The sequence below is a fragment of the Geotrypetes seraphini genome, chromosome 1 (genome assembly GCF_902459505.1).
Source record: "Geotrypetes seraphini chromosome 1, aGeoSer1.1, whole genome shotgun sequence".
Lineage (NCBI taxonomy): Eukaryota > Metazoa > Chordata > Amphibia > Gymnophiona > Dermophiidae > Geotrypetes > Geotrypetes seraphini.
This window is the reverse complement of record NC_047084.1, coordinates 448,744,316-448,768,139: the sequence shown is the minus strand read 5'-3', so window position 1 is coordinate 448,768,139 and position 23,824 is coordinate 448,744,316. Positions and strand designations below refer to the sequence as shown.

Sequence of the window (23,824 nt, the reverse complement as noted above, 5' to 3'; positions counted from 1 at the left end):
GTGCCAGCTACACAGAATGGACGTCCAAAGAGAGGAAAGTGACACAATGACTAATAAGGCAGACCAATTTGCCGTGTGAATCCCAGGATGCACTGCACAAGGCCAGGCACCACCATATTTGAAGATGGCAGCACCAGAGGCAGGAGAGAGTGGGCATCACTCTTGAAAACCACACCTGTGTGCGGCAATCAAGCCCTGAGCTCCTGCATCCTTGCAATAAGGACTAGATCTAAATAGCTCCCCTCATGAAGCACTCATTTATTTCATCTAGGAACTTTACCTGCCTTGCATCTCCAAACATGACACCTATTAGTATTATTGTGATGCAAATGTGTTCCCTATTTTCTGTTAACATTTCATCATCTGTCTGTTCATTCTGGTTAGGCAGAAGGTATTCTCTTTCCCTTCACACAAGGAATTTCCATCTATTCTAATCTAATTAGTAGCCTTGTATTCCACTATTTTTCAATTCATATTCAGAGAGGATTACAACAAGAAGAACCCTACATTAAGGGGAGAACATATACTTAGGGCTCCTTTTACAAAGGCGCGGTAGCGGTTAACGTGCATAATAGCGCGCGCTAAACTGCTGGTTGCGCTAGCCGCTACCGCCTCCTCTTGAGCAGGTGGTAGTTTTGGGGCTAGCGCGGGGGTTAGCGCTTGATTAAACGTCGTGCGCGTTAAAGCTGCTACCGCGGCTTCGTAAAAGGAGCCCTTAAAAATTATTGCACAAAGAGATAACATATCAAGAATAACATTTATCAAAAAAGTAGGTCTTTAAAACTTTATGAATAATAATATACAAATTCAGGCTTCTTATTTCTAAAGGAAGAATGTTTCCTGCTGACTTTTTATTCTGTTAAACTCGATTCCCCCTCCCCCCTTCAATTTGATCTGCCCTATTACTGTGATATTTGTACCCTGGTAACACAGTGTACCATTTATTCTTCTTCTTCCACCAGATCTCTAAGATGCCTATTATATCCACCTCTTAATTTAGTTTTATACAGTCAAACCTTGGTTTGTGAGCATAATTTGTTCCAGAAGCATGCTTGTAATCCAAAGCACTCGTATATCAAAGCGAATTTCCCCATAGGAAATAATGGAAACTCAGACGATTCGTTCCACAACCCAAAAACTTTAATACAAAATACTATATGTATTTATATTGCAAGACCTCGCTCATTTAGAACAGTCACTATGCAGCATCAGAGGGAGAAGAACCATTGGCTCAGTTGTGATGATGTGACACGTGTATACTGTATGTACTTATATTGCAAGACCTTGCTTGTATAGAAAGTTAAAATTTAATAAAATGTTTTGCTTATCTTGCAAAACACTTGCAATCCAAGGTTTTACTGTATATTCTAACTCTAAACTAAACTAAACTAAACCTTGGGTTTATATACCGCACCATCTCCACGAATGCGGAGCTCGGCACGGTTTACAGGAAGAAAGATGAGAGAGGAACTACAGTGGAGAGATTAAAGAGTTAGGTGTAAAGGGGGAAGGTGAGAGGCCTAAGAGGGGGGAAGTGTTACAGTTTTGAGAATAGCCAGGTTTTTAGGTGTTTGCGGAAGAGTTGGAGGGAGCTTGAGGTTCGGAGAGGGGAGGTGAGGTTATTCCAGATCTCAGTGATTCTAAAGGGGATGGATGACCCAAGTTTGCCTACATGGGAAATACCTTTTATGGAAGGGAAGGATAGTTTAAAAATTTGGGAGGATCTGGAGGAAGTAGGGGTTGGGGAGTTCCATGATAGAGGGATAACGGCAGGAAGGATGCCATGTAGGATCTTGTAGGCCAGACACGCACATTTGAAGTGGATCCTGGGGATTACTGGGAGCCAATGGAGCTTAGACAGGAGTGGTGAGACGTGATCAAATTTGCTTTTCACGAAAACAAGCTTAGCTGCGGCGTTCTGAATCCGCTGAAGTCTGTGGAGGCTTTTCTTGGTTAGGCTGAAGTAGATAGAATTGCAATAATCCAATCTGGAGAGGATGATGGATTGTACTAGGACTGCGAAGTGTTTTTGGTGAAAATAGGGTCTGACGTTCCTTAGCATGTGAAGGCTGAAGAAGCATTTCTTCACCAGGGATTGGAGATGTTCGTTGAAGGATAGAGAAGAGTCTAAGGTGACACCCAGAACTTTGCTTGAGAACTCGAGCTGTAATGGGGGGCCGGAGGACAATGGGATGGAGGAAGGTAGATGGTCTAATTTTGGGCCGAGCCAAAGGAGTTTTGTTTTGGACTCGTTTAGTTTCATATGCATTGTGAATGCCCAGGATTGGAGGTTCTTTATGCATGAGGATATGTTCGTGGAGAGGTTAGTGAGGTTCGAGTCGGTCTCAAGGAGGACGAGGATGTCATCAGCGTAAGTGTAAAGAGTTTCAAGGGGGGATAGTTGGAGTAGTTTCAGGGAGGACATGTAAATGTTAAAGAGGATTGGGGAGAGGGGTGAGCCTTGTGGGACACCAAAGTCAGGGTCCAGGGGGAGGATGAGGTGCCGCTCATGTTAACCATGTAAGAGCGGGAGCGCAAGAATTTGGAGAACCAATCAAGAACTATGGAGCTAATGCCTATCTCAGAGAGTTGGAAAATTAGAATGTCGTGGTGGACAACGTCAAAAGCTGCGGAGAGGTCGAATTGTAGAAGGACAGCAAACTTGTTACGAGAATGCAGTTGCTGAACCTTAGAGATTAGAGAGGCCAATAGGGATTCAGTGCAGAAGTTGGGTCTGAAGCCATATTGGTATGGTAAGAGGATGGAGAATCTTTCTAAGTAGGAAGAGAACTGGGTAGATATGATAGACTCGAGCAGTTTGGTGAGGAGAGGGATATTTGCTATTGGACGGTAGTTGGATGGTATGGAGGGGTCTAGGTCAGCTTTTTTCAGTAAAAGGGTCAATGCGATGTGTCCCATTTCAGTGGAGAATAGGCCTGATAATAGGGCAGAATTTATGAGTTTGGTAAGAGATGTGATGGCCTATGCAGGGATTTTCTCAAATAGGTAGGAGGGAAATGGGTCCAGGATGCAGTTGCATGATTTTAACTTGAGGCAGAGTTTAAGGGTCTGAGAATCAGATATGAGCTCGAAAACAGTCCAGGGTCTGTTGGCAGGGATGGGGTTGAGAGCAGCTAGGGTGGGGTTGGGTTCGGGGGGCACCAGAGAATTGTAGGAGATTGCGGGCGGGAAGGAGCGCCTTAAGGTAGAGATCTTATCATTTAAGAATTTTGCTAGGACCTCGGCTGAAGGAGATGAGGGAAGAAGGGTGGAGTCATTTTTAGTGGTTAGGGAGCGCCAAATGTTGAACAATGTGCCATTCTGGTTTTTGGATTTGGAGATCTTGTCTCCATAGAAGTTCTTCCTTGCTTTTTTTTTTTTTATTTATTATTTATTCATTTTCAAGATTAGATTAAGTGTTAAAATATATTCAATCACATAAACATTAAATATATCACTTATAAATAATCATTGGCATTTTTCACATATTCTTATACCCAACCTAATCCCAACCCTTCCCTTTATATATTTAATTATCATAAAAACATGTGATAATAAAATACCCCTTCCTTGCTTTTTTTAATATTGAGTTGTAGAGTTTGATATTGATTCTCCAGGCCTGTCTGTCAGATGAGGATTTGGATTTTTTCCATTTTCGCTCTAAGGCTCGACATTTTTGTTTCAGGTCTCTATGGAGTGGAAGGTACCAAGGGGCTTTATGGGGATAGGTGATGGATTTAGTGGTTTGGGGGGCGAGGGAGTGGTAGGTGGACTTGGAAAGGGCGATCCAGTTGTGCCAATTGTTTTCAGAGTCTGCAAGTTTGGGAATGGAGGGGAGGAGGTTGAGGAATTTGGTCCAGAACAGATCGCTCGAAATTTTTTTCCGGAAGGTAATAGAATTGGGGGATCGGGGTGGGGATCTGAGATGAGACATGAAGATGGGGAGGCAGAAGGCCCCTAGGAGATGGTCTGACCACGGGATGTGTTCCCAACGGGTGTCTTCGGCAGACGTTTTATAAGCGGTGAGGTCGAGGAACTGGATGAGGTCTAGGGTGTGCCCTTTTTCATGGGTAGGAGCGGATGTGGGGGGGGAGAAACCTAGGGAGATGAGGAAGTCATTGAATTCTATCGTGTCCTTGCTGGTGGAGTCGTCAAGGTGGAGATTAACGTCTCCGATGATTAGTAATCTTGGGAATTTGAGAAAGGCATTAGTTATGGTCTCGAAGACAAGGTTAGAGGAATTGGACCAAGGGATAGGTGGACGGTATAGTAACAGGATGCCCAGTGGGTGAGGACGGAGCTCATCATTGATTAAGGCTAGCATATATTCTAATGAAGCGTGGGTGCCTCTCTCGAGGAGCTGGACATCAAAGAAGGATTTGTAGAGGAGTGCCAGGCCACCTCCTTTGCGGTTGATTCTGGGTGAAAAGAGGCCTTGGTAGCCATGGGTGCAGAGTTTGTTTTGTGTGAAGAGGTCGTCTTTTGAGATCCATGATTCTGTGATGATCGAGGTCCTCAAGGAGGTCCTTCAGAATTTGAATTTTATTGCATGCAGATCTGGCGTTGCAGTAAAGGGTCGGGACAGGGGTGAGAGAGTTAGAGGCATGGCAGGGGAGGTTAGCATGGGGGACAGGCTTTAGAGAGGTGGGATTGACTTTGCGGGGGTTTTTTCTGGTGGGGTGATTCCTGGGGCACGTCAGGGTGGGGATTCTGGTGCCAGGGCCAGAATTGTGACTATTTGAGGAGTCGAGCAGTTTGGGAGAGGGAGGGTTCAGGCAGAGGGAGGTGTTGAGAGATGAGCAGAGCAGGAGTATAAGGACCCAAAGGGGTGGCTTCATGGTTTTTGTTTTGTTTTTTTTGGTCAGAAAAGGGCCTTAGCAATGGGCAGAGACTAGTAACTGGACAAATTCCAGCGGAGGGGCTTAGCGATGGCTAATTGGGTAAGAGCCTTTATAATGCAATCAAGTAAACTGTACAGATCACGATGGATAACTCTCCCATCTTATGTTTTAAGCTTCTAGCAATTGTGTAGACATTTCATTTACGATGGGCAGAGGTAGTGCTTAGATGGCAGCTCCAGCAGTTGGGAAGTAAGGCCAATGCCTGCGACAGTCTATGTTCCCTATATGTGCTGAAGAGGGTTTTGATGGAATGTGAGAACAATGACAGACAGACTTTTATGGTGTGTGTCCCGTATATAGCAAGACAGATTAGGATGGGCTGGAGTGGGTTTCAACAGCAACTCCGGTAGTTGGGAAGTAGGCCAGTACATGGCAGACTTTTTCACGGTCTGAGCCCTGAAAATGGCAATGACGGATTGGGATCAAGTATGAGTATTTACCATATTCATATCATATGCTATGAATGTCAGTCCTAGATCAGTGGTTCCCAACCCTGTCCTGGTGGACCACCAGGCCAACCGGGTTTTCGGGATAGCCCTAATGAATATGCATGGAGCAGATTTGCATGCCTGTCACTTCCATTATATGCAAATCTCTCTCATATTTATTAGGGCTAGCTTGAAAACCCGATTGGACTGATGGTCCTCCAGGACAGGGTTGGGAACCACTGTCCTAGATAACTCAGTAGAAGAGAAGACATCATAAAGTGGAACTTCGTAAAGTGGAATGTAATAATGCTATTAGATTGTTGGTTCAATAACAGTTTGATAATGAATAACGTAACATAACATAAAAATGTATTTATATATCGCAGTACCTTAGGAGTTCTATGCGGTTTACAAAAGAAAATTGAAACAGTGAGAAAAACAAATGACCTAGAATTTACAAAAATTTCTTAAATAAGTAGGTTTTCAATAATTTCCAGAACTGCTGGTAAGAGACAGAGCTAACTAACAGATTTACAAACTTTATCACAAGAAGCTGCCTGAAAAGACAGGAGTCGTTGAAAATAGCTCTTGTATAAACAACCCTTTTTCGATGGAAAAGCAAACAAATTACAATTACGTCTTAGGCATTGTGAATTAATGAATAAAAAATGATCCACAAGATAATCAAGTGCTAAACCATGTAAGACTTTAAAGCATATACAACCAAACTTAAATCTGACTCTAGCCTCTACTGGTAACCAATGTAATCTTTGGTAATAAGGTGTGACATGATCTGATTTTTTCAGATTGAAAATTAATCAGACTGCTGTGCTTTGTATGAAGCAGTGTCTATGAAGATTTTTCTTTTTTTTTAAATTCTTTATTGATTTTCAAACTTCAATAGTGCAATACATAAATATGTCACATATAATAAGTCAATATAAGCACATTTAACTTACAAATATTCATAATCACCCATTTTCTCCCACCCACTCACCCATCTAATAATAATTTAATAAAAAAACAGAAACATAGATTCCCCAATAACCTTACCCTATTCAATTAATCATATCTTTCCATCCTCCCACCCATCCCAAGTGTAAATATTAAAAGATTAAATTATGACAGAAATACCCCTCCCCCACTCTTCCCTGGATGTGTATAAAAATAAACAAAAACCTAACTCACAATCAAAGACCTACTATAGTGAGGTAATATAGGATGTCAACGGGCCCCAAACCAATTTAAATATATGACCATGCCCCAAACTATCCGCATTCATCCTTTCAAATCTATACCTGGAGCAAAGATTTGCCCACCAGAAAGGAAAGTTTAAACGAAGATTAAACAAAATGAAGATTTTTCTGATAACCCGCTAAGTAAACTATATTACAGTAATCTAAAATACAGTGGTACCTTGGTTTACGAACATAATTCGTTCCAGAAGCATGCTCGTAATCCAAAGTATTCGTATATCAAAGCACATGTCCCCATAGGCCACAATGTAAACTGAAACAATTTGTTCCACAACCAAGGTTTACTATGGTGGCCCAGGGGTGGGTGGGTACCTGTCTGTGAGTGCTGCAGCCCTTGCAGTGTGATGGTTTCCTTTTCCCGGGGTCCCCTTGCGGCTCTCCTCCTTCTTCCGTTGATGCCTTTTCCGTTCACCAGCGCCTCCCGGCTTCCGATTCAAGCCGGCCGCCATCCTCCAGACGCATGCGCTGAACCTCTGCGCTCCCCCGTCAAGCCGCTCCAACAACACGTGCACCACATACAAGCACGCAGGACATTCTGCGTGCTTGTACGTGATGCGCATGCTGTTGGAGCGGTGCCGGCTTGACGGGGAAGTTCAGAGGTCCTGCGCATGCGTCTGGAGGATGGCGGCCGGCTTGAATCAGAAGCCGGGAGGCACTGGTGAACGGAAAAGGCATCAGCCGAAGAGGGAGGAGAGCCGCACGGGGACCCGGGGAAAATGAAGCCACCATGCTACAAGGGCTGCAGCACCCACAGACAGGTACCCACCCACCCCTGGGCCACCCTAGTGAGAGCTCATGTAGCGAGTCAACACTCGTTTTGCGAGACAAAAGTTTGCTGAGTGTTTTGCTCGTCTTGCAAAACACTCGCAAAACGGGTCACTCGCAAACCGAGGTTTGACTGTACTTAGAATTAATGCAGGTCTTTATCTGTCATCATTTACTATGTTACTATAGGACTCATTTTCAAAAAAGAAAGACATTCAAAAAAAAGTGACATAAAGGGGCAGGTGGACGTTTTTCTCGTCAAAACCTTCTAATTTGCTATTTTCAAAGCCCATTTTGTAGACAGATTTCTATGCTATCCATCTGCAGTGCATCTAAATCTCAATGGGTCATGGAGGAGGTCTGGTTTGGGCAGGGCTAGGGTAGGCTTATGATTTGGATGTTTTTGTGCAATAACCAAATCGCCAATCTACTGATAATAACCCCAGACTACAAGATGTTTAGAAAGGAAATAAAAACTATTCAAGAAATCCCTGAAAAAGGCTTAATACCACTAGTACCTTCCTTCCAATCTTCTCCCTAACTCACTGATACTACCTGACCCACTCTTGGAAATGACATGTGATCTTACTTTGTAACCCTCCATTTATAACTCTTTTTGTAATCAGCCTTGAATCACAAGGTAATGGCGGAATAGAAATCTCGAATGTAATGTAATCCAAAAAAACTCTGTGGAGTGACGATGTTCCTAAATGGACTTTATTTGAAAGTATCAAAGTTCCAAAGGTACACTGAAATCATCCACATAAAATAATTCCATCCACATAAAAATAAATCATCCACATAAGAGCCTTAAAGGACCTAGTCCGCTAGGGATACATGACCCAACATGGTTCTTCAGGAATCCCTGGGGGTCCTATAAAGGTGAGTACGTGGGAAACAATTGTGTGGTGAGCTGGAAGTGAGACACTGCTTGGGTCCTGTATCCCTAGCGGACTAGGTCCTTTATGTGGATGATTTATTTTTATGTGGATGATTTCAGTGTACCTTTGGAACTTTGACACTTTTAAATAAAGTCCATTTACGAACATCGTCACTCCACAGAGTTTTTTTGGTTTTCTCTAGATTTTCTTCTTTGTGGATATTTCGGGGTCAATTCCTTTTGTTTTTGTTTGTTATGTAATGTAATCCAACATTTTAGAAAAACGTCCAAGGTACAGTTTGGACGTTTGAGGCTAGACCTATTTTAACAACAAATAAGTGCCAAAAAGGTGCCCAAACTGACCAGATGACTACTGGAAGGATGAAGACATAACCCCCACACATTCTCCCAATGGTCATTGACCCCCCCTCACCCCTCAAAGATGTGAATGAAACACTGTGTTGTACAGTAATTAAGTAAAAGTAACTAATTACTATACTTAAGTAAACATTTTGTTACTTTTACTTGTAAAGTACAGGATAACATTTGTTTTTTTTTTTCTTTTACTGAATATGTAGAAATAAAACAAAAATATAAAGGAAAAAAAAATGCTAGAGTTTAAAAGCATCTGTAATACTGTAATAAGAGTTGCCATACTCGGACAGACTGAAGGCCCATCAAGCCTAGTATCTTATTTTCAGCAGTGGCCATCCTAGGTCACAAGTAAGATCCCAACCAGTAAAACTGATTTTATGCTGCTTATCCTAGGAATAAACTGTGAATTTCCCCATGCCATCTCAATAATGACCTATGGCCTTCTTTTATAGGAAATTATCCAAAGCTTTTTTAAAACCTGCTAAGCTAATTGATTTCACCACATTCTCTGGCAACGAATTCCAGAGTTTAATTACACATTGTATGAAGAAATATTTTCTCCAGTTTGTGTTAAATCTACTACTTAGTAGCTTCATCACATGTCCCCTTAGTCCTAGTATTTTTGGAAAGAGTGAATAAGTGATTCACATCTACCCTTTCCACTCCATTCCATATTTTGTAGACCTCTGTCATATCTCCCATGAGCCATCTCTTCTCCAAGCTGACGATCCCTAGCCGCTTTAGCATTTCCTTATAGGGAAGTTGTCCAATCCCCTTTTATCATTTTTGTCGCCCTTCTCTGTACCTTTACTAATCCTGCAATATCTTTTTTGAGAAGAGAATTGCACACAATATACGAGGTGCGGCCGTGCCAAAGAGCAATAAAAGACTAAAAACGGTTTGCATTAATGCTGCTGGTAATCCTTTATCAGGAACTCTGCTGCATATGTTAAAGGACTGTATGTGCAAGTGGTGCTGGTTCTAAATCAGCTTCATGAAAGCATGTGTATAAGTGGCATCTCACCTATGGATGACAACCTGTGGCTTAGTAAGAGTGAGTGGCGCCCGAGACGGTGGCACACCTACTGTGCCCTCTTCCCCGTCCCCCTCCCTGCTGCATGCATGCTCCCTTCCCCTGTACCCTTTTAACTTCTCCGGCATGAGCAGCATGCCCACATTGGTGTTGGCTCACCCTTTGACATCACTTCCTAGGCGCAGGTCCCGGAAGTGATGTCAGAGAGATCGCCGATGGGGGCGGCAAACTCATGCCAGGGAAGTAAAAAAAAGGTATGGTGGAAGGCAAGGGGCATGCACACGGCAAGGAGAGGGGGGGGGACAGAGAGGAGGAGGGGTGCTGTGCCCTTAGGAAGATAGCGTTCGGGTTAGACCCCCCTCCTTCACCCCACCCTCCTTTACTATGCCACTGATGACAACACTTTTGATCCCTTGTTTAAGTTGGGTTATCTTTGTTATAAGGTTATGTATGGCACTGCTCTATCCTATATATATCTATTGACTATATATATAGTCAATAGATTTTCTATAAGAAACCAAAAAAACACTGTGGAGTGACGATGTTCCTTAAATGGACTTTATTAAGAATGTCAAAGTTCCAAAGGTACAATAAAATCATCCACATAAAAATAAGGTAATCCACATAAAACCCAAAGAACCTAGTACGCTAAGGACACAGGACCCAACACGGTCTGTGTTTCAACAAAAAGTCTTCAGGGGTCCATGAGAGTCCTATAATGGTGAATATGTGGGAAAGCTAATATGTGGAGATCCTTTGGGTTTTATGTGAATTACCTTATTTTTATGTGGATGATTTTATTGTACCTTTGGAACTTTGACATTCTTAATAAAGTCCATTTAAGGAACATCGTCACTCCACAGTGTTTTTTTGGTTTCAATAGATTTTCTATAGCATCGTATAAACATAGTAGAAGATATCACGCCTTTTTTACTTTTCCTTCCGTACAGGGTTGTAAAAGCAGGAAATTTCTTGATCATACTTTAGCATTTCAAGCAGCTTCCCACGATAAAGAATTCCGATCGTTATTGCTTATAGCTTGTTCTTATAAACATTTTAGAACTCAGTTGAAAACCTATCTTTTCTCCAAATGCTTTGCCAAATAACTCATCTTGTTCTTCATGATATTGTTTATTGTTTATAATCTTTTGTAAACTGCGTTGAACTTACGGTTACGCAGTTAAGAAGCACAATGTTATGTTATGTTATGTTAGATATATTGGTTGTTATAATGTATTGGTGTTATGTTAATTGTTTATTTTATAATACAAAAATTCTGAGGAATTAGAAGGGCTTTTGAGCACAGGAAAGAAAGGTTAAAAAATGGCCAACAGCAGAGATCTGAGGAAAAAGCTCTCAAATGTCGAACCTTTCCAGCAAAGCACAGATAGAGGTGGGGAGTACAGACAGTCCAAGAATGATGATGGAGTACATCTTACAAAGGTGATTAAATTCACAAGTCAAATTTATTTAAAAACCAAACATAAAACCATGTTTCACTCTCAGACTCCATTGGTGTAAAACATCAATAAAGAGTTGATATGTTCAATATTTGAACAGAGAATTCTTTTAAAATAAAATAATTGTATTCCAAGAAAAAAAATTTAACTTCTGGTACAGATGATCACTCAAACAGCATTCAATGCTATCATGTCGCAAACAGGCATTATAGTTACATTACATTACAATGCATTTCTAGACCACAAAACCTCTCAGATTGATGCAGTTTACAAAACCAAGAAACTGTACAACAGTGATCAACAAAATGGCCATTGTAATAAATCATTTTTTTTTAAATCTTACAAATGGAGTAGATTTTAATAATTTTCTAAAGTGCATATATGAACATGACAAAGAAAACAAATTATGAAGCTCAGTGTCCCAGCTAGCTGCCTGATAGGCAAATAATCTTTGTAGAAACTTCTTATAGACACAGCCTCATAAAGAAGAAAACACAAATAGTGATGTGACTCGTGGAATGATACCGCTAAATACTGCTTATGTGACTCGTGGAAAGATACCGCTGAATGCTGCTTGAGTGACCATCTGTATCAGAAGTTAATTTATTTTCCTTGGAATACAATAATTTTCTTTTCCAGAAAGCCCTGGAAATTGTCATCCACTTGGTGCCAAGTACAGTCATGTGATTCACACATGTGATACAATAAACCTGCTTTTCCTAAAGCGCATATGGTAAAAGTTTAATTTTGGTGAACACTACCTTCTCATGTGTTGCAGCACATTTCTGGCTATTTTTGGCTCATTCCCCCATCTCTAGCCAATAGGTGTGGTACACTGCTATTGGAAGGACTGAAGCACAGACTTGCAGCCTTTTACAAGGAGTAATGGGTTCTGGCCTGGTGCCAAAGGGACAGATAAAGAAATTTCCATTAAAATTTTTTTTTTTGCTTTTTGTGTGTCTTCTAGTTTGTCTGGGAAACATCCTAGTCTATGTCTGGAAATCCTGAGAGAAAATGAAGCCTAGAGGCCAGGAAGTGACACATCTGATTCTCAGGAGCTGCGGCAAAGGAGGAAGTTAATACATCATCAATACAGAAAGCATAGCGTAATCAAATAACCATTCCCCAGTAGGCATTTGTTCATTTTGAGATTAGTAGTCTTTGCTTTCCCTGATAAGAACAATAGGCCTGAATTTTACACTGTGCCCTATGGTCAAGCCGAATAACCCCCCTCCCCCGCCCCCTATCCATCTCAAGTGCACTTACCAGGCTGGTACTGGAGGAAGTAACCTGTGATGTGGCCATTGGGCTTGCGGGGCACATCCCAGAGCAGACTCAGTGATGTGTCTGAGACCAGCTTTAGGTTCAAGAAGGCTGGCTCCCCAGGCACTGGAAGGGAGAAAAAACAACCCCATGTAAACACTCCCCACTTCACCAGGTGGGAAAGAATTAGCATTTGTCCACATGTATATATAGTCTCCACCTCCCATTTTCGTTTCCTCCTTTGAAAGAGGCTATTGTTACAAGCATTATTCAAATGGCCCCAGGTCTTTAGGAATAGGATTTATCTCTTTTATATCTCTGGGAAAATAATGATGCTTTGGGGAAAAGAACGAGACTGCTGAGCCATCCATTGACCCTACCATGAGTTTCAAATATGAGTATTTTGTTTTCAGGGCTCTTCTGGATTCCATACATGGATCCAATTGAGAAAGAAAGAAATAGGTTCTCACCTCCTTCAGGAGTCTGGAAGGGCTTGGCTGGGCTGGGGGGCCCCTCCCCTTTGCCGTTGAAGACCAGAACCCTCAGAGAGTAGTGGCTGAATGGTTCCAGTCCCTGGATCGTGGCATGGTGTTGGTCCCCACGGACGATGAAGACATGATGCTTAATATGTCTGCGTGAACGCAACTCTTGCTTGCCATGAATCCCAATTCTATGTTCCATCTCATAATATATCTAGGGAGAGAGGAGTCACACTGTCTGTCTCATAGCACAATTCCAAAATGTATTTTTGGCTCTGAAAATTCTCGATCTCTCCCCCCCCCCCCCGCCGCCCCGGTGCTCCAAAGCTCATAGAATTTCTATGAGCGTTGGAGCAGTATCGGAGCAATTAGCGCCCTGGTTCACAGAACAAACCTCGATCGTGGCTTAGTAAAAGAGGGCCTATATTCTTTGGAATTTTTCACTCACTTACCTTGTAGCCACCAAGGTGCCCACGGATGTGCTTTTTAGGCACCGGGGACCAGGTGACTTTAATGGCACTGCGGTTCAACACCTCAATTCCCACGTTCTCTGGAGCCATGTCTGGAACTGCAAGGGAAATGCACAATTTTTTTGGAACATTATGCAGGTAAGATGGCCCTGTCTAGGAACTGATAAACCGATAACCAGGACTGGTGTTAAGATATGCTGAGGCCCGGGGCAAAAATTTCCAAGGTGACCCCCAAAGCTCATCAGCAAACTGATATCACTTTTAGATTCAAGCAGGTTTAGAACCTCCCCTTCTCTTGCCATTTCATGAGGGTCCAGGATACCCCCTAATGCTAGCCCTGCGAGTATTTCCTGAGCACTTTCTGTTTCCATATTTACAGCCTTTGCACTTTTCTTGCTGTTGCCTACACTGCTATTGTAAGCTCCCTGGGGAAGGCACTCCACCATGCACAGTACAAGAAAATAATATACAATAACAATAAAAATCTGTCATAAAGAATAACAGTTTAGGTTTAAACAAATGGTGATGCTAGAGTCAAAACACCATGGGGTCAATATTCAAAGCAATTTAACTGGGCAGGGAGGCTCTTCATGGTTAAATTGTGCTGGGTGGTCCTGAAGCCAATATTCAGTTGCACTTCACTCATCAGTGCAGTTAAATATTGGCTCTGATCATCATGACACTGCCAATTAGTGCTGGGTATGGTCTAGGGGTGGGGTCAGGGAGAACGTTGAGTGGAGGTAGGAGTTATACAGACACCAATAATATTTAGGCCAGGATTTTCAAAAACCCACGTTAAAAAGCAACAGTCTGCTAAGGCAGCCGTTTTCATATGGAATCTAAAAACCCGAGACACTCTTAAAAAATTGCGCAACCAAATAAAATCGCTGGACAGCAGTGAAGGTTTCCTACATTTGCATGTGCCCATTGCTGATGTTCACATGCATAGAAAACCCCTGTAAAAAACAAAACCAATAACACACTCTCCCGCTGCCCCTGTGTTGTGATGTAATGGGAGAGATGCCCATTCTCTCCGCTGCATCACGACACCCCCCCTAACATCTTGTCTGTGACCCCCCCTGGCAGCAGGAGAGGTGCCCATTCTCTCCTGCTGCTCTAAATTAAACAAAAATCCTGCCTGACCTGACCCGAACATGCCCCCCCACTTTTCCCCGGCAGCAGGAGAGATGTCCACTCTCTCCTGCTGCAAATAAAAAAATAATAATAAAAAAAATTCTGACTGGAACGGCACCCCCCTCCCCGCAGCAGGAGAGATGTCCATTCTCTCCTGCTAGTAGTGACCCCCTCCCCCGTCTCTGTTGCACCCCTCTTCCTTACCTAAACAGATGAGTCGGCAGGTCATCCTCCTTCCAGCTGCTGCTGCGTCATCTAAGTGGATATTCCCCACACCCGGTGCAACTTGGGATACACCGGGGAGGGGCCTGAGGCTCTGATTGGCCCAGGATGTTTAAGGCCCCTCCTATGCGAGGGTCCTGCAACTAGTATAAAAATTACTCCCTAATAGACCTTACCATGATACAATTTCTTTCCAATGAGCACCTACAGTATGAATTAACCTAGACAAGATAGAATCTATAATATCATAAAGGTGTCATTAAAGTGTAATAAGGAAGGAAGTAGGAACTCACGGGCTTCTCCTGAGTAACCAATGATGGTCTTGGGCTCTGGCCCTTCCCCAATGTCATTCAATGCTTGCACTCTGATCTCATAGGGTACAAAGATATCTGTATTCTGGACGATGACCGGAGGCTGCCCCACTTCTTTCTTGTGCCACTCTCCAGCTTGGCCCTGCAGCCGCCACTTCACGAGGTAACGGAAACCATGCCCATTCCAGTCTAATCCCTTCATGTTCTGTCAAGAGAGGTAACAGTCTTTTGTAAGCACAAGGAAATAGGAGACAGAAAGGAGGCCAGAGGGGGGTCAGGAGACAGCAGGAATAGAGTTGCCCTCTGACTCCATGTGATAAGGAACAGGCCAATCCAGTTCATGCATTAATTTATAGTTTTGATATTCTTGGGAAACTCAAAAGTACAATCAGAACTACAAATTCAAGGATGAAATAAGGCAGTGGTCTCTTAACTTTTTCATGTAAAGGGTCACACAGTAGGAATACAAAAAAGCTCTGAGGGCCATCAAAAGATTTAAAACTTACACACACAATTAATTTTGTAAACCACCTTGATCTGTATGTTCTGATGAATATCAAACAAAAATTAATTCTAATATTGATTCTACAATACTTCAAAGATATGTTTAAAAAATTCATTTTATGAAGGGGCCATTGCTGAGCACCACTGTGATAACAGCTTAGGAACTGAGATCCTAATGGCTTGTTTCTAAAATCTACTACCCAACTACTCAAAAAATAAAAAATTACCAGATATACAAAAGAAGCTCCATACAGCATACAGCAGTTCACCCGGATTCCATTATGAAGACTGGATTAATAAGGAAGTCGTACTGTATAATATTATCTATTATCATTAATCCCTGTTTCTTTGATATTGCCTTTATATGATTGTTCTTCTGACCCTTGTACACCTTTTTCCTTTTTGTATTTCATTAAAATTTCAAGTTAATAGGAAGTAGTTTGGGTAACAGATTTTCAATAAAGAGTACCGGATTTCCCTTTTCTGCTCCTTCTGGTAATCCAATCAAACGGACATTACTTCTTCTTTCTCGATTAGAATAATCTTCAATTTCTTTAGTAAGTATTTCTATTTTTTTTCTTACAATAGAATTAGAATGTAACAGACATTCTAAAAAAAAAAAATAAAAAAAAATTTCAAAGGCTTAATGCAATTATATGTTTGTAAGTTTAACAGGAAATAATTATAATATAAAATATGAAAAAGAAAGTTAACATAAATTTAAATGAATGTAATATAGAAAGGATAATATAACTAAAAGCCTGCTTTGAAATTGATTACAGACAGAATATATTGGTGGGAACATCAGAGATTAAAAAAAAAAAAAATAAATAAATAAAAAATTGAGGGGAATGGTTTTTCGGGTGAAGTTTTTCTTTTCCTGTGGTGAGACTGCTGCGGGGTCGCACACCGGACGCATATATATGCTTGTTTAAATTATGTTTCCTCTTCTCTCTTTAAAATGACTTAAAAAATCTAAAAACTTACAATCCCGAAGGTCTATGCGTAAGGATCGCAGGAAATGGATTTTTTTCATACCGGAAACACAACATGAACATATAATATAAAATATAAGAAGAAAAAAGAAGAAGAAGAAATCAGAAAATGGATTACAATAACTTTGGAAGATCGTAAAGAACTATTCAATATAATCTCCTTAAGAAAAGAAGAAGAAAGAAGACAAGGAAAAAGAAGAAAATAAAAATGAGAAGAGAGAGAGAAAGAATCAGATAAGTGGAGAAACGATGTATGTGCCTGGTGTGTGATTTTAGCGGTGTTCTCTCATGGGGGGGGGAGATTCTTTACTTGTGAAACTATTGTTCCTATATCATTATGTTCCCATATTAATGATATTACTATAATAAAATATAAGATGAGAGGAAAAAGTTTTTTGAGATAGAATGAAAAATACTATATTTATTTAATTATTAATGAATTGATGGTAATAAATATAGACTTTTAAAATATCCTAAGAAATGTATATGTAACTGATTGAATTCACAGATATATAATATATGAATTATTTATATTTTAATTTTATTTAAATATTTAATGACTTAAACTGTATTTGGAAAGCTAAAGGGTCTTCTTTGAGTGTGTTATGGCTGACCTTGATATGCGTGTTACCAAGTATACACTATTTTTGCTAAATGGGGAGGGAAGGGAGGGGGGTGGGAAAAGGGAGATGAAATTAATTAAAGAAAATCTTAAAATTAAGGGTTTAATAATAACTAGAAGAATAAATATTAAACATGTGTGGATATCTGATCAAAAATATATTTATAAAATTTTAATTAAAATATTACTTTTTAATTTAAATGGCTCTTAAAATTTATTCTCTTAACGTCAATGGTCTTAACCATCCAATCAAACGAAAGAAAGTACTAAATTTTCTTCATAAGCAAAAAGCTGATATTTATTTCATACAAGAGACACACTTGTCAGGTATTGAATCTAATAAACTAAAAGAGGGTTGGGTGTCCAAATGTTTTTATGCACCTGCTGTTGGAAAAAAAGCAGGAGTAGCTATTCTCATAAATAAAAAATGTATAGCAGATTTTAAGTTAATAAAATTTGATCCATTAGGAAGATGGGTACATATTAAAATGAATCTGAGGAATACAACCCTGGATTTATTCAATTTATATGCTCCTAATTCAAATCAAATGGAGTTTTTCAAAAATATTCAACAGATATTACTACCACTGGCTGCTTCTAATTTAGTAGTAGCTGGAGATTTCAATGCTGTAATGGATCCTATTTTGGATAAAAAACCAAGTAAAATAATGAAATCATTAGGATTAGATAATTTGATACAAACTTGTGATTTAGTAGATATATGGCGTATCCTTCATTTTAATGATCAAGAATATTCTTTTTGTTCTCAGGTCCATAAATCCTTTTCAAGAATTGATTATATATTTGTTTCTAATAACATAGCACAAAAAGTGATGAAAGCAATTATTGATCCTATTATTATATCAGATCATGCTGGTGTGTGGATTGATCTACAAAATGATATATCTGTTTATTCTAAACCAATTTGGAGATTTAACAATGCTTTACTTGCAGACATAAAATTTATAGAAAATATTAAAGAAAAAATGCATGAATTCTTTCAATTTAATGATTTGGATAACATAAACATTGAAATTTTATGGGACGCTTATAAAGCAACAATGAGAGGAAATATCATATTATATTCTGCATATATGGAAAAACAACTTAAAAAACAATTTATACAATTGGAACAAGAAATTAAATTATTAGAACAAAAATTAATTACTAAATGGGAACATAATACATTGCAGAAATTATTAAAAACAAAAGTTAAATATAATGAGATTTCTTCTCAATTTGTAAGGAAAGATATGTTCTGTCGGCAAGTACAGTATTATGGAAATTCAAATAAAAATGGAAGATTATTAGCAAATTTTATTAAAGCAAAAAAAAGAAAATCTAAGATTATTGCAATTAAGGATAAACAGGGCAATACACACACTAGTAATGAAGATATTATAAAACAATTTCTTGATTTTTATAAGGATTTATACACTTCTGATACTTATGAAAATAAAGAACAAGATGGTATAGAATTTTTAAAGGCATTTATTGGACCAAATATTCCGGATCATATAAAAGGAAGTTTAGAAGAACATATATCTTTAAAAGAAGTAGAATCAGCATTGAAAGCTCTTAGAGTTGGATCCGCTCCAGGTGGAGATGGATATACTGTTGAATTTTACAAAACATTTCAAAATATTTTATTACCTTATCTATTAAATTTATATCAATATCAAATAAATAATGGAAATATAACAGGAACTATGGCTGATTCTGTTATAATTGTCTTACCAAAACCAAACAGGGATCCGACATTGATAACAAATTATAGGCCTATATCTTTGATGAATGTAGATGCTAAATTAATTGCTAAAGTGCTAGCTATAAGATTAGCAAAAGCTCTTCCTTTTATTATTGATATACACCAAACTGGATTTGTTGCTAAAAGACACTCTTCACATAACACTAGATTAGCATTTCATTCTCTAAATTTAGCAAAAAATTTGAATGATCCAGCTTTTCTAATATCATTAGATGCAGAAAAAGCATTTGATAGAGTAGAATGGAAGTTTATGTATCAAACTCTAGAATGGTTTGGTATAGGACCTGGTTTTATTAAAATGATTCAAACATTATATAGCTCCCCTGGAGCAATTTTAAATATAAACAATAATTTATCTGATAAATTTAACTTGCTAAGGGGAGTTAGACAGGGTTGTCCTTTATCTCCCTTACTATTTGATATCGTTCTAGAACCCTTATTAATTGCAATAAATCAAACTAAGGGAATAAAGGGAATCACATTTTCTAATTGGGAATTTAAATTATCTGCATATGCAGATGATATATTATTATATTTAAGAGAACCAGAAGACACCATTCCACATCTACTTAATTTAATAGAAAAGTTTGGAAAGTTTTCTGGATATAAAATCAATTGGGAAAAATCTGAAGTTCTTCCAATTAATATCCATTGCACCAAAGGACTATTTGATTCATATTCATTTAAATGGAAAGAGGAAGGACTAAAATATTTAGGTATTCTTATAAAAAATACAATTGATGACACAGTAAAAGAGAATGAAAAACTTTTATTAAAAAAAATAACAGAAATGTGCGAGCAATGGAATCCTTTACATCTTTCTTGGTGGGGAAGAGTCCAAACAGTTAAAATGATGATTTTACCTTTGGTTTGTTATCAAATGAGTATGATTCCAATATTTTTTCAGGGGTCATTTTATAAAAAATTAAACAATATTCTAACAAAATTTGTTTGGTTTGGGAAAAGACCAAGAATCGCTTTAGCATCATTACAAAAAACAATTAAGGAAGGAGGGGTAAATTTTCCAAATTTCTATAGGTACCATCAAGCCTATATTTTAAGACAGGGAATGTATTGGATCCTCCCAGATCTCATGGAAAATGTACCCGACTGGTTATATTTAGAATGGCGCCTCATGTTTCCTTTACATCCAGAACATCTTATCAGTATAACAATGCCTAGGAGATATAAGGACAACAGAATTCTAATAGATACATGGAAAATAGTTTATAGTTTATAGTTTATTCAATTTTTGATTAAACGCTTTTTCGTTTCTTCAAAGCGTTGTACAGAATAAAAATAACTTTACAGAAAAAAGTAAATAAAACATTTAATACAAACTTTTAAGATCGACATGACTGACGTATTAGGTAATTATAGACAGGCATGCAATAGACACGATTGGTAAAGGGGGTAGGAAATACAATTGATAAAATAAAAATAAGAAACATTTAAGGTAAACACAAAAGGAATTAGGGGGAAGGGTATAAATTAAAAACAAGTATTAATTATTTGATCTCTGAAATGTGCCTCTTTTTTTTTTTTTTTTTTTTTCAGTTAAAAGCTTCGTTAAAAAGGAAACATTTTAAGTTACTTTTAAATTTTTTTAAGTTTTTTTCCATTTTTAAATATAGTGGAAGAGTGTTCCAGATTGTGGGGGCTGTAACTGAAAAAATTGATTTATAAGATTTATAAGCAATTTAACACCAGATCCTTTGACTAAATCTTTAAATCAATCTATTTGGGTAAACTCCAGGATCAAAATTGGTGGATTTAAAATAGTATGGAAACAATGGATAAAAGCAGGTATACGAACTTTAAAAGATGTAATAGTAAATGGATCACTGCTTAGTTTTTCACAATTGCAACAAAAATTTGGATTAGATAAAACACAATATTTTAAATGGATGCAATTGAAGCAGGCCATTCAGGAAGGGTTCCCTGAATGGAAGAATCTTAACACTCAATATAGTTTACCAATCCTTTGTTTTCAAGCGGATTTTCTAGGACACCAAGCCGCAAAATGGTATAAGAAAATAAACGAATTTTTAAACAAAAAAAAGAGATCAGGACTTAGGGATATTTGGAGTATTGAGATAGGACAGATAATTTCTCCATTTCAATGGCAAAAATTTTGGTCCTGGAGAATACATACTACAAGATCAGCATCTATGAGTCAAACATGGTTGTTTTTATTACATAGAGTTTTATGGACCCCTACGAGATTACAAAAATTAGATAGTAGTAGATCTAATAGATGCTGGCATTGTAAGATAGAAGTGGGGACATTAGACCATTTACTATTCTTTTGTCCCTGCATTAATTCCTTTTGGAAATTAATTTGGCCCCAAATTAATAATTTATTAGAAAATCATGTTGGACTATCATATGATACAATATTATTTGGAACAGCAATGAGAACACAAAGTCCGATTTCTGCTGATAATAATAAACTTTTATTAATTTTAACAGGGGTAGCCATACAGCAAATTACTCAGAACTGGAAGGATTACACTAAATTGAATTACACTTTTTGGTGGAATTCAATTTGTCATATATATAAAATGGAAAAGGTATTGGCATTACAACAAGGTTATATTAACAAATTTAATAAAATATGGAGACCATTGACAATTTATTCCACTGATCAGATATAATAACACATGTATAGAACATATAGAAGGGGTAGGGAGGGAAAACTATTGTAATATTAATATGATATAAATTCTGAAAAAGGGTTTATTTAATTCACATTGTAAGAAAATTTAATGATAATTTCAAGTGTTTTTTGTATAATTGAATGTATTACATGTATTTCACTTGATGTAAGAATTTAAAAAAAAAGAATAAAAAATATATATACAAAAAAAAAAAATTTCAAGTTAAAAAAAATAAATGAGGAAGTCATTGGATTAAGACATACAAAAGCGTCTAGATTCAAGCTAAGTAGACAATTTTTATAATAGCACTTTCAATAAAATTTGTTAGACTGTGAATGGACTAGTGATACCTCCTATTAAGATTTAAAGCATGAACGTTTTTTTCTAAGCTTAGTCTCGGGAATACTTGAAATCTTCTCCTCCATTTTTTGAATAGTTAACATTCTTTGATATATTCGGTCATTTTTGTTTCCAAAATCCACTAATCTAATCACATCCACCTTTTTTGGATTATATAACCTCTATTGATCATCATGTCTGCTAACAAAAGCAGTAAGAGGCATAGAGCTGAGCCTACCTATCCACAAAAAATGATACCAGGAAAGGTCGATGGTGAGGCTTCATCAGCCATTTTGGAAGAGCTCCACAATATGAAAAAGCTTCATTCAGACACAAAGGAGCATTGTGAGTGAAATCAAGGAAGAGCTAGCTGCCTTGAAGAATGAGGCAACACAATTTATATTGAGACTCAACTCAGGAAAAAAACAGGGTATGACCAAAGAAAATATTAAGAGCTTGCAAAGAAGTGTGTCTCAAACCTCTCAGCTAGAGAGAGAAATAGAAGACATTAATAACAGAACAAAGCAAAATAACATTTGCATTGTGGGCATCCCTAAAGCAAGAAAAGGAACAAATGCACTGAACATACACACAGTTTTCTTGTGCTTACTTATGAATCTACTGGTCAAATGTTTGGAAAACTATTTGTCAATTATTGTACTTGCTCTTAATACTAGGCCCAGGTGGGCTATTTCACAATATCAATGAATGTAATGCTAAACTACTCAATATCCTACTTTATGTAGCTATTAAGATAGTTTTACTAAACTGGAAAGATCTATCCAAAGTAGAATATATTGCTTTGTGGAATACACTCTGGGTCTGATTCTGCAAATGTGCGTTCTGATGGTAGGTGTCTTACTGCCCTCTCACAGACAATCGGAACGTTCTTTTTTTTTTAAAGGGGAAGGACGTCTACATTGTAGAGATGCTTACAGATGCCCAAGGCATGGTATGGGCATTGTTTCCCCCTGGATGTGACCTTGGCCATCGGTAAGCATCCCTGCATGTCTCTTTAGGTGCGAGACAAAACACCTTAAATGTAGGCCTCTATAATGCTTGCCTACATTTAAGGCATCTGTGAGTAAACTAGATACGATTCTCCATAGGATGCCGATACATAATTAACATGCACTTGGCAGCTGCTAGAGAATCATGCCCTCTGTCTCTATGCTAAATATGAACATGTTATAGTTGAAAAGAAATGGTTTGATGAAATCACACTAGAGGGCTATTCCCGTTTCCCTTAATTATTTGCTATTTTTTTAATAGATTATTTATGTCAGCCATAACCAATGTCAACTAATAATGTCTGATGTATTCATATAGCTTTGTTTGTTACTGTCATTGTTGTCCATTCTTTAGCTGAGTCCAGGCCTCATTGATGCCTATGTTTAAAATGCTTCAAGATACTTGGATTTTCTTAAAGGGAGGGTCAAAAAAATTTTGCAAAGGAGGCTTCCTACAAGCAGTCTCGCAACATGGGATGCATAACCCATTTGTCCAAGAATACAAGAAACTCACTTTATTTTGGATTGTCAACAGTAGTAAATTCCATAAATGAGACACCTGAGTAACACACTTAAAGAGATTGTTTGCAGTTATTATATAAAGTGATTATTAAACATAAAATATTGATTCTACAACACAAATAAGACATATTTAAACTTACTTAACTCTGGCTTGTCAGCTATAGCAAATATCATTGCTGTGCCTGTATATTGTTTACCAGCATAGCAAATTGTGGTTCATAATTTGTCTTGCACTGCAGTTAGTCTGTCCTAAGTTTTGACTTTAAAACATTTATAGTTGAAAAAGTCTCTTTACACAGAGAAGTGGAGCCACAAAATGCAGAAACTTTTCCTGCACATGTGTCTAAATATGAATCATAACCTCTGACTTGACCCACAGTCCTACACTCTTACATACAGCGAAAGCGTGATACGCCTTACGCCTGCC

General features: G+C 38.3%; 1 protein-coding gene across 4 annotated transcripts in view; it reads right to left on the bottom strand.

Annotated features, from left to right (window-relative positions):
- Positions 1-23,824, bottom strand: part of L1CAM (L1 cell adhesion molecule) — a 310,192-nt gene that overhangs the window by 33,875 nt on the left and 252,493 nt on the right. For all 4 annotated transcript variants that reach the window (XM_033920778.1, XM_033920770.1, XM_033920750.1 and 1 more), the window contains 4 exons: positions 14,960-15,182; positions 13,293-13,408; positions 12,832-13,054; positions 12,365-12,487 (listed from right to left, as the gene is read on the bottom strand). In XM_033920778.1, the coding sequence (XP_033776669.1) occupies positions 12,365-12,487; positions 12,832-13,054; positions 13,293-13,408; positions 14,960-15,182 (685 nt within the window). The remainder of the gene's footprint in view (positions 1-12,364; positions 12,488-12,831; positions 13,055-13,292; positions 13,409-14,959; positions 15,183-23,824) is intronic.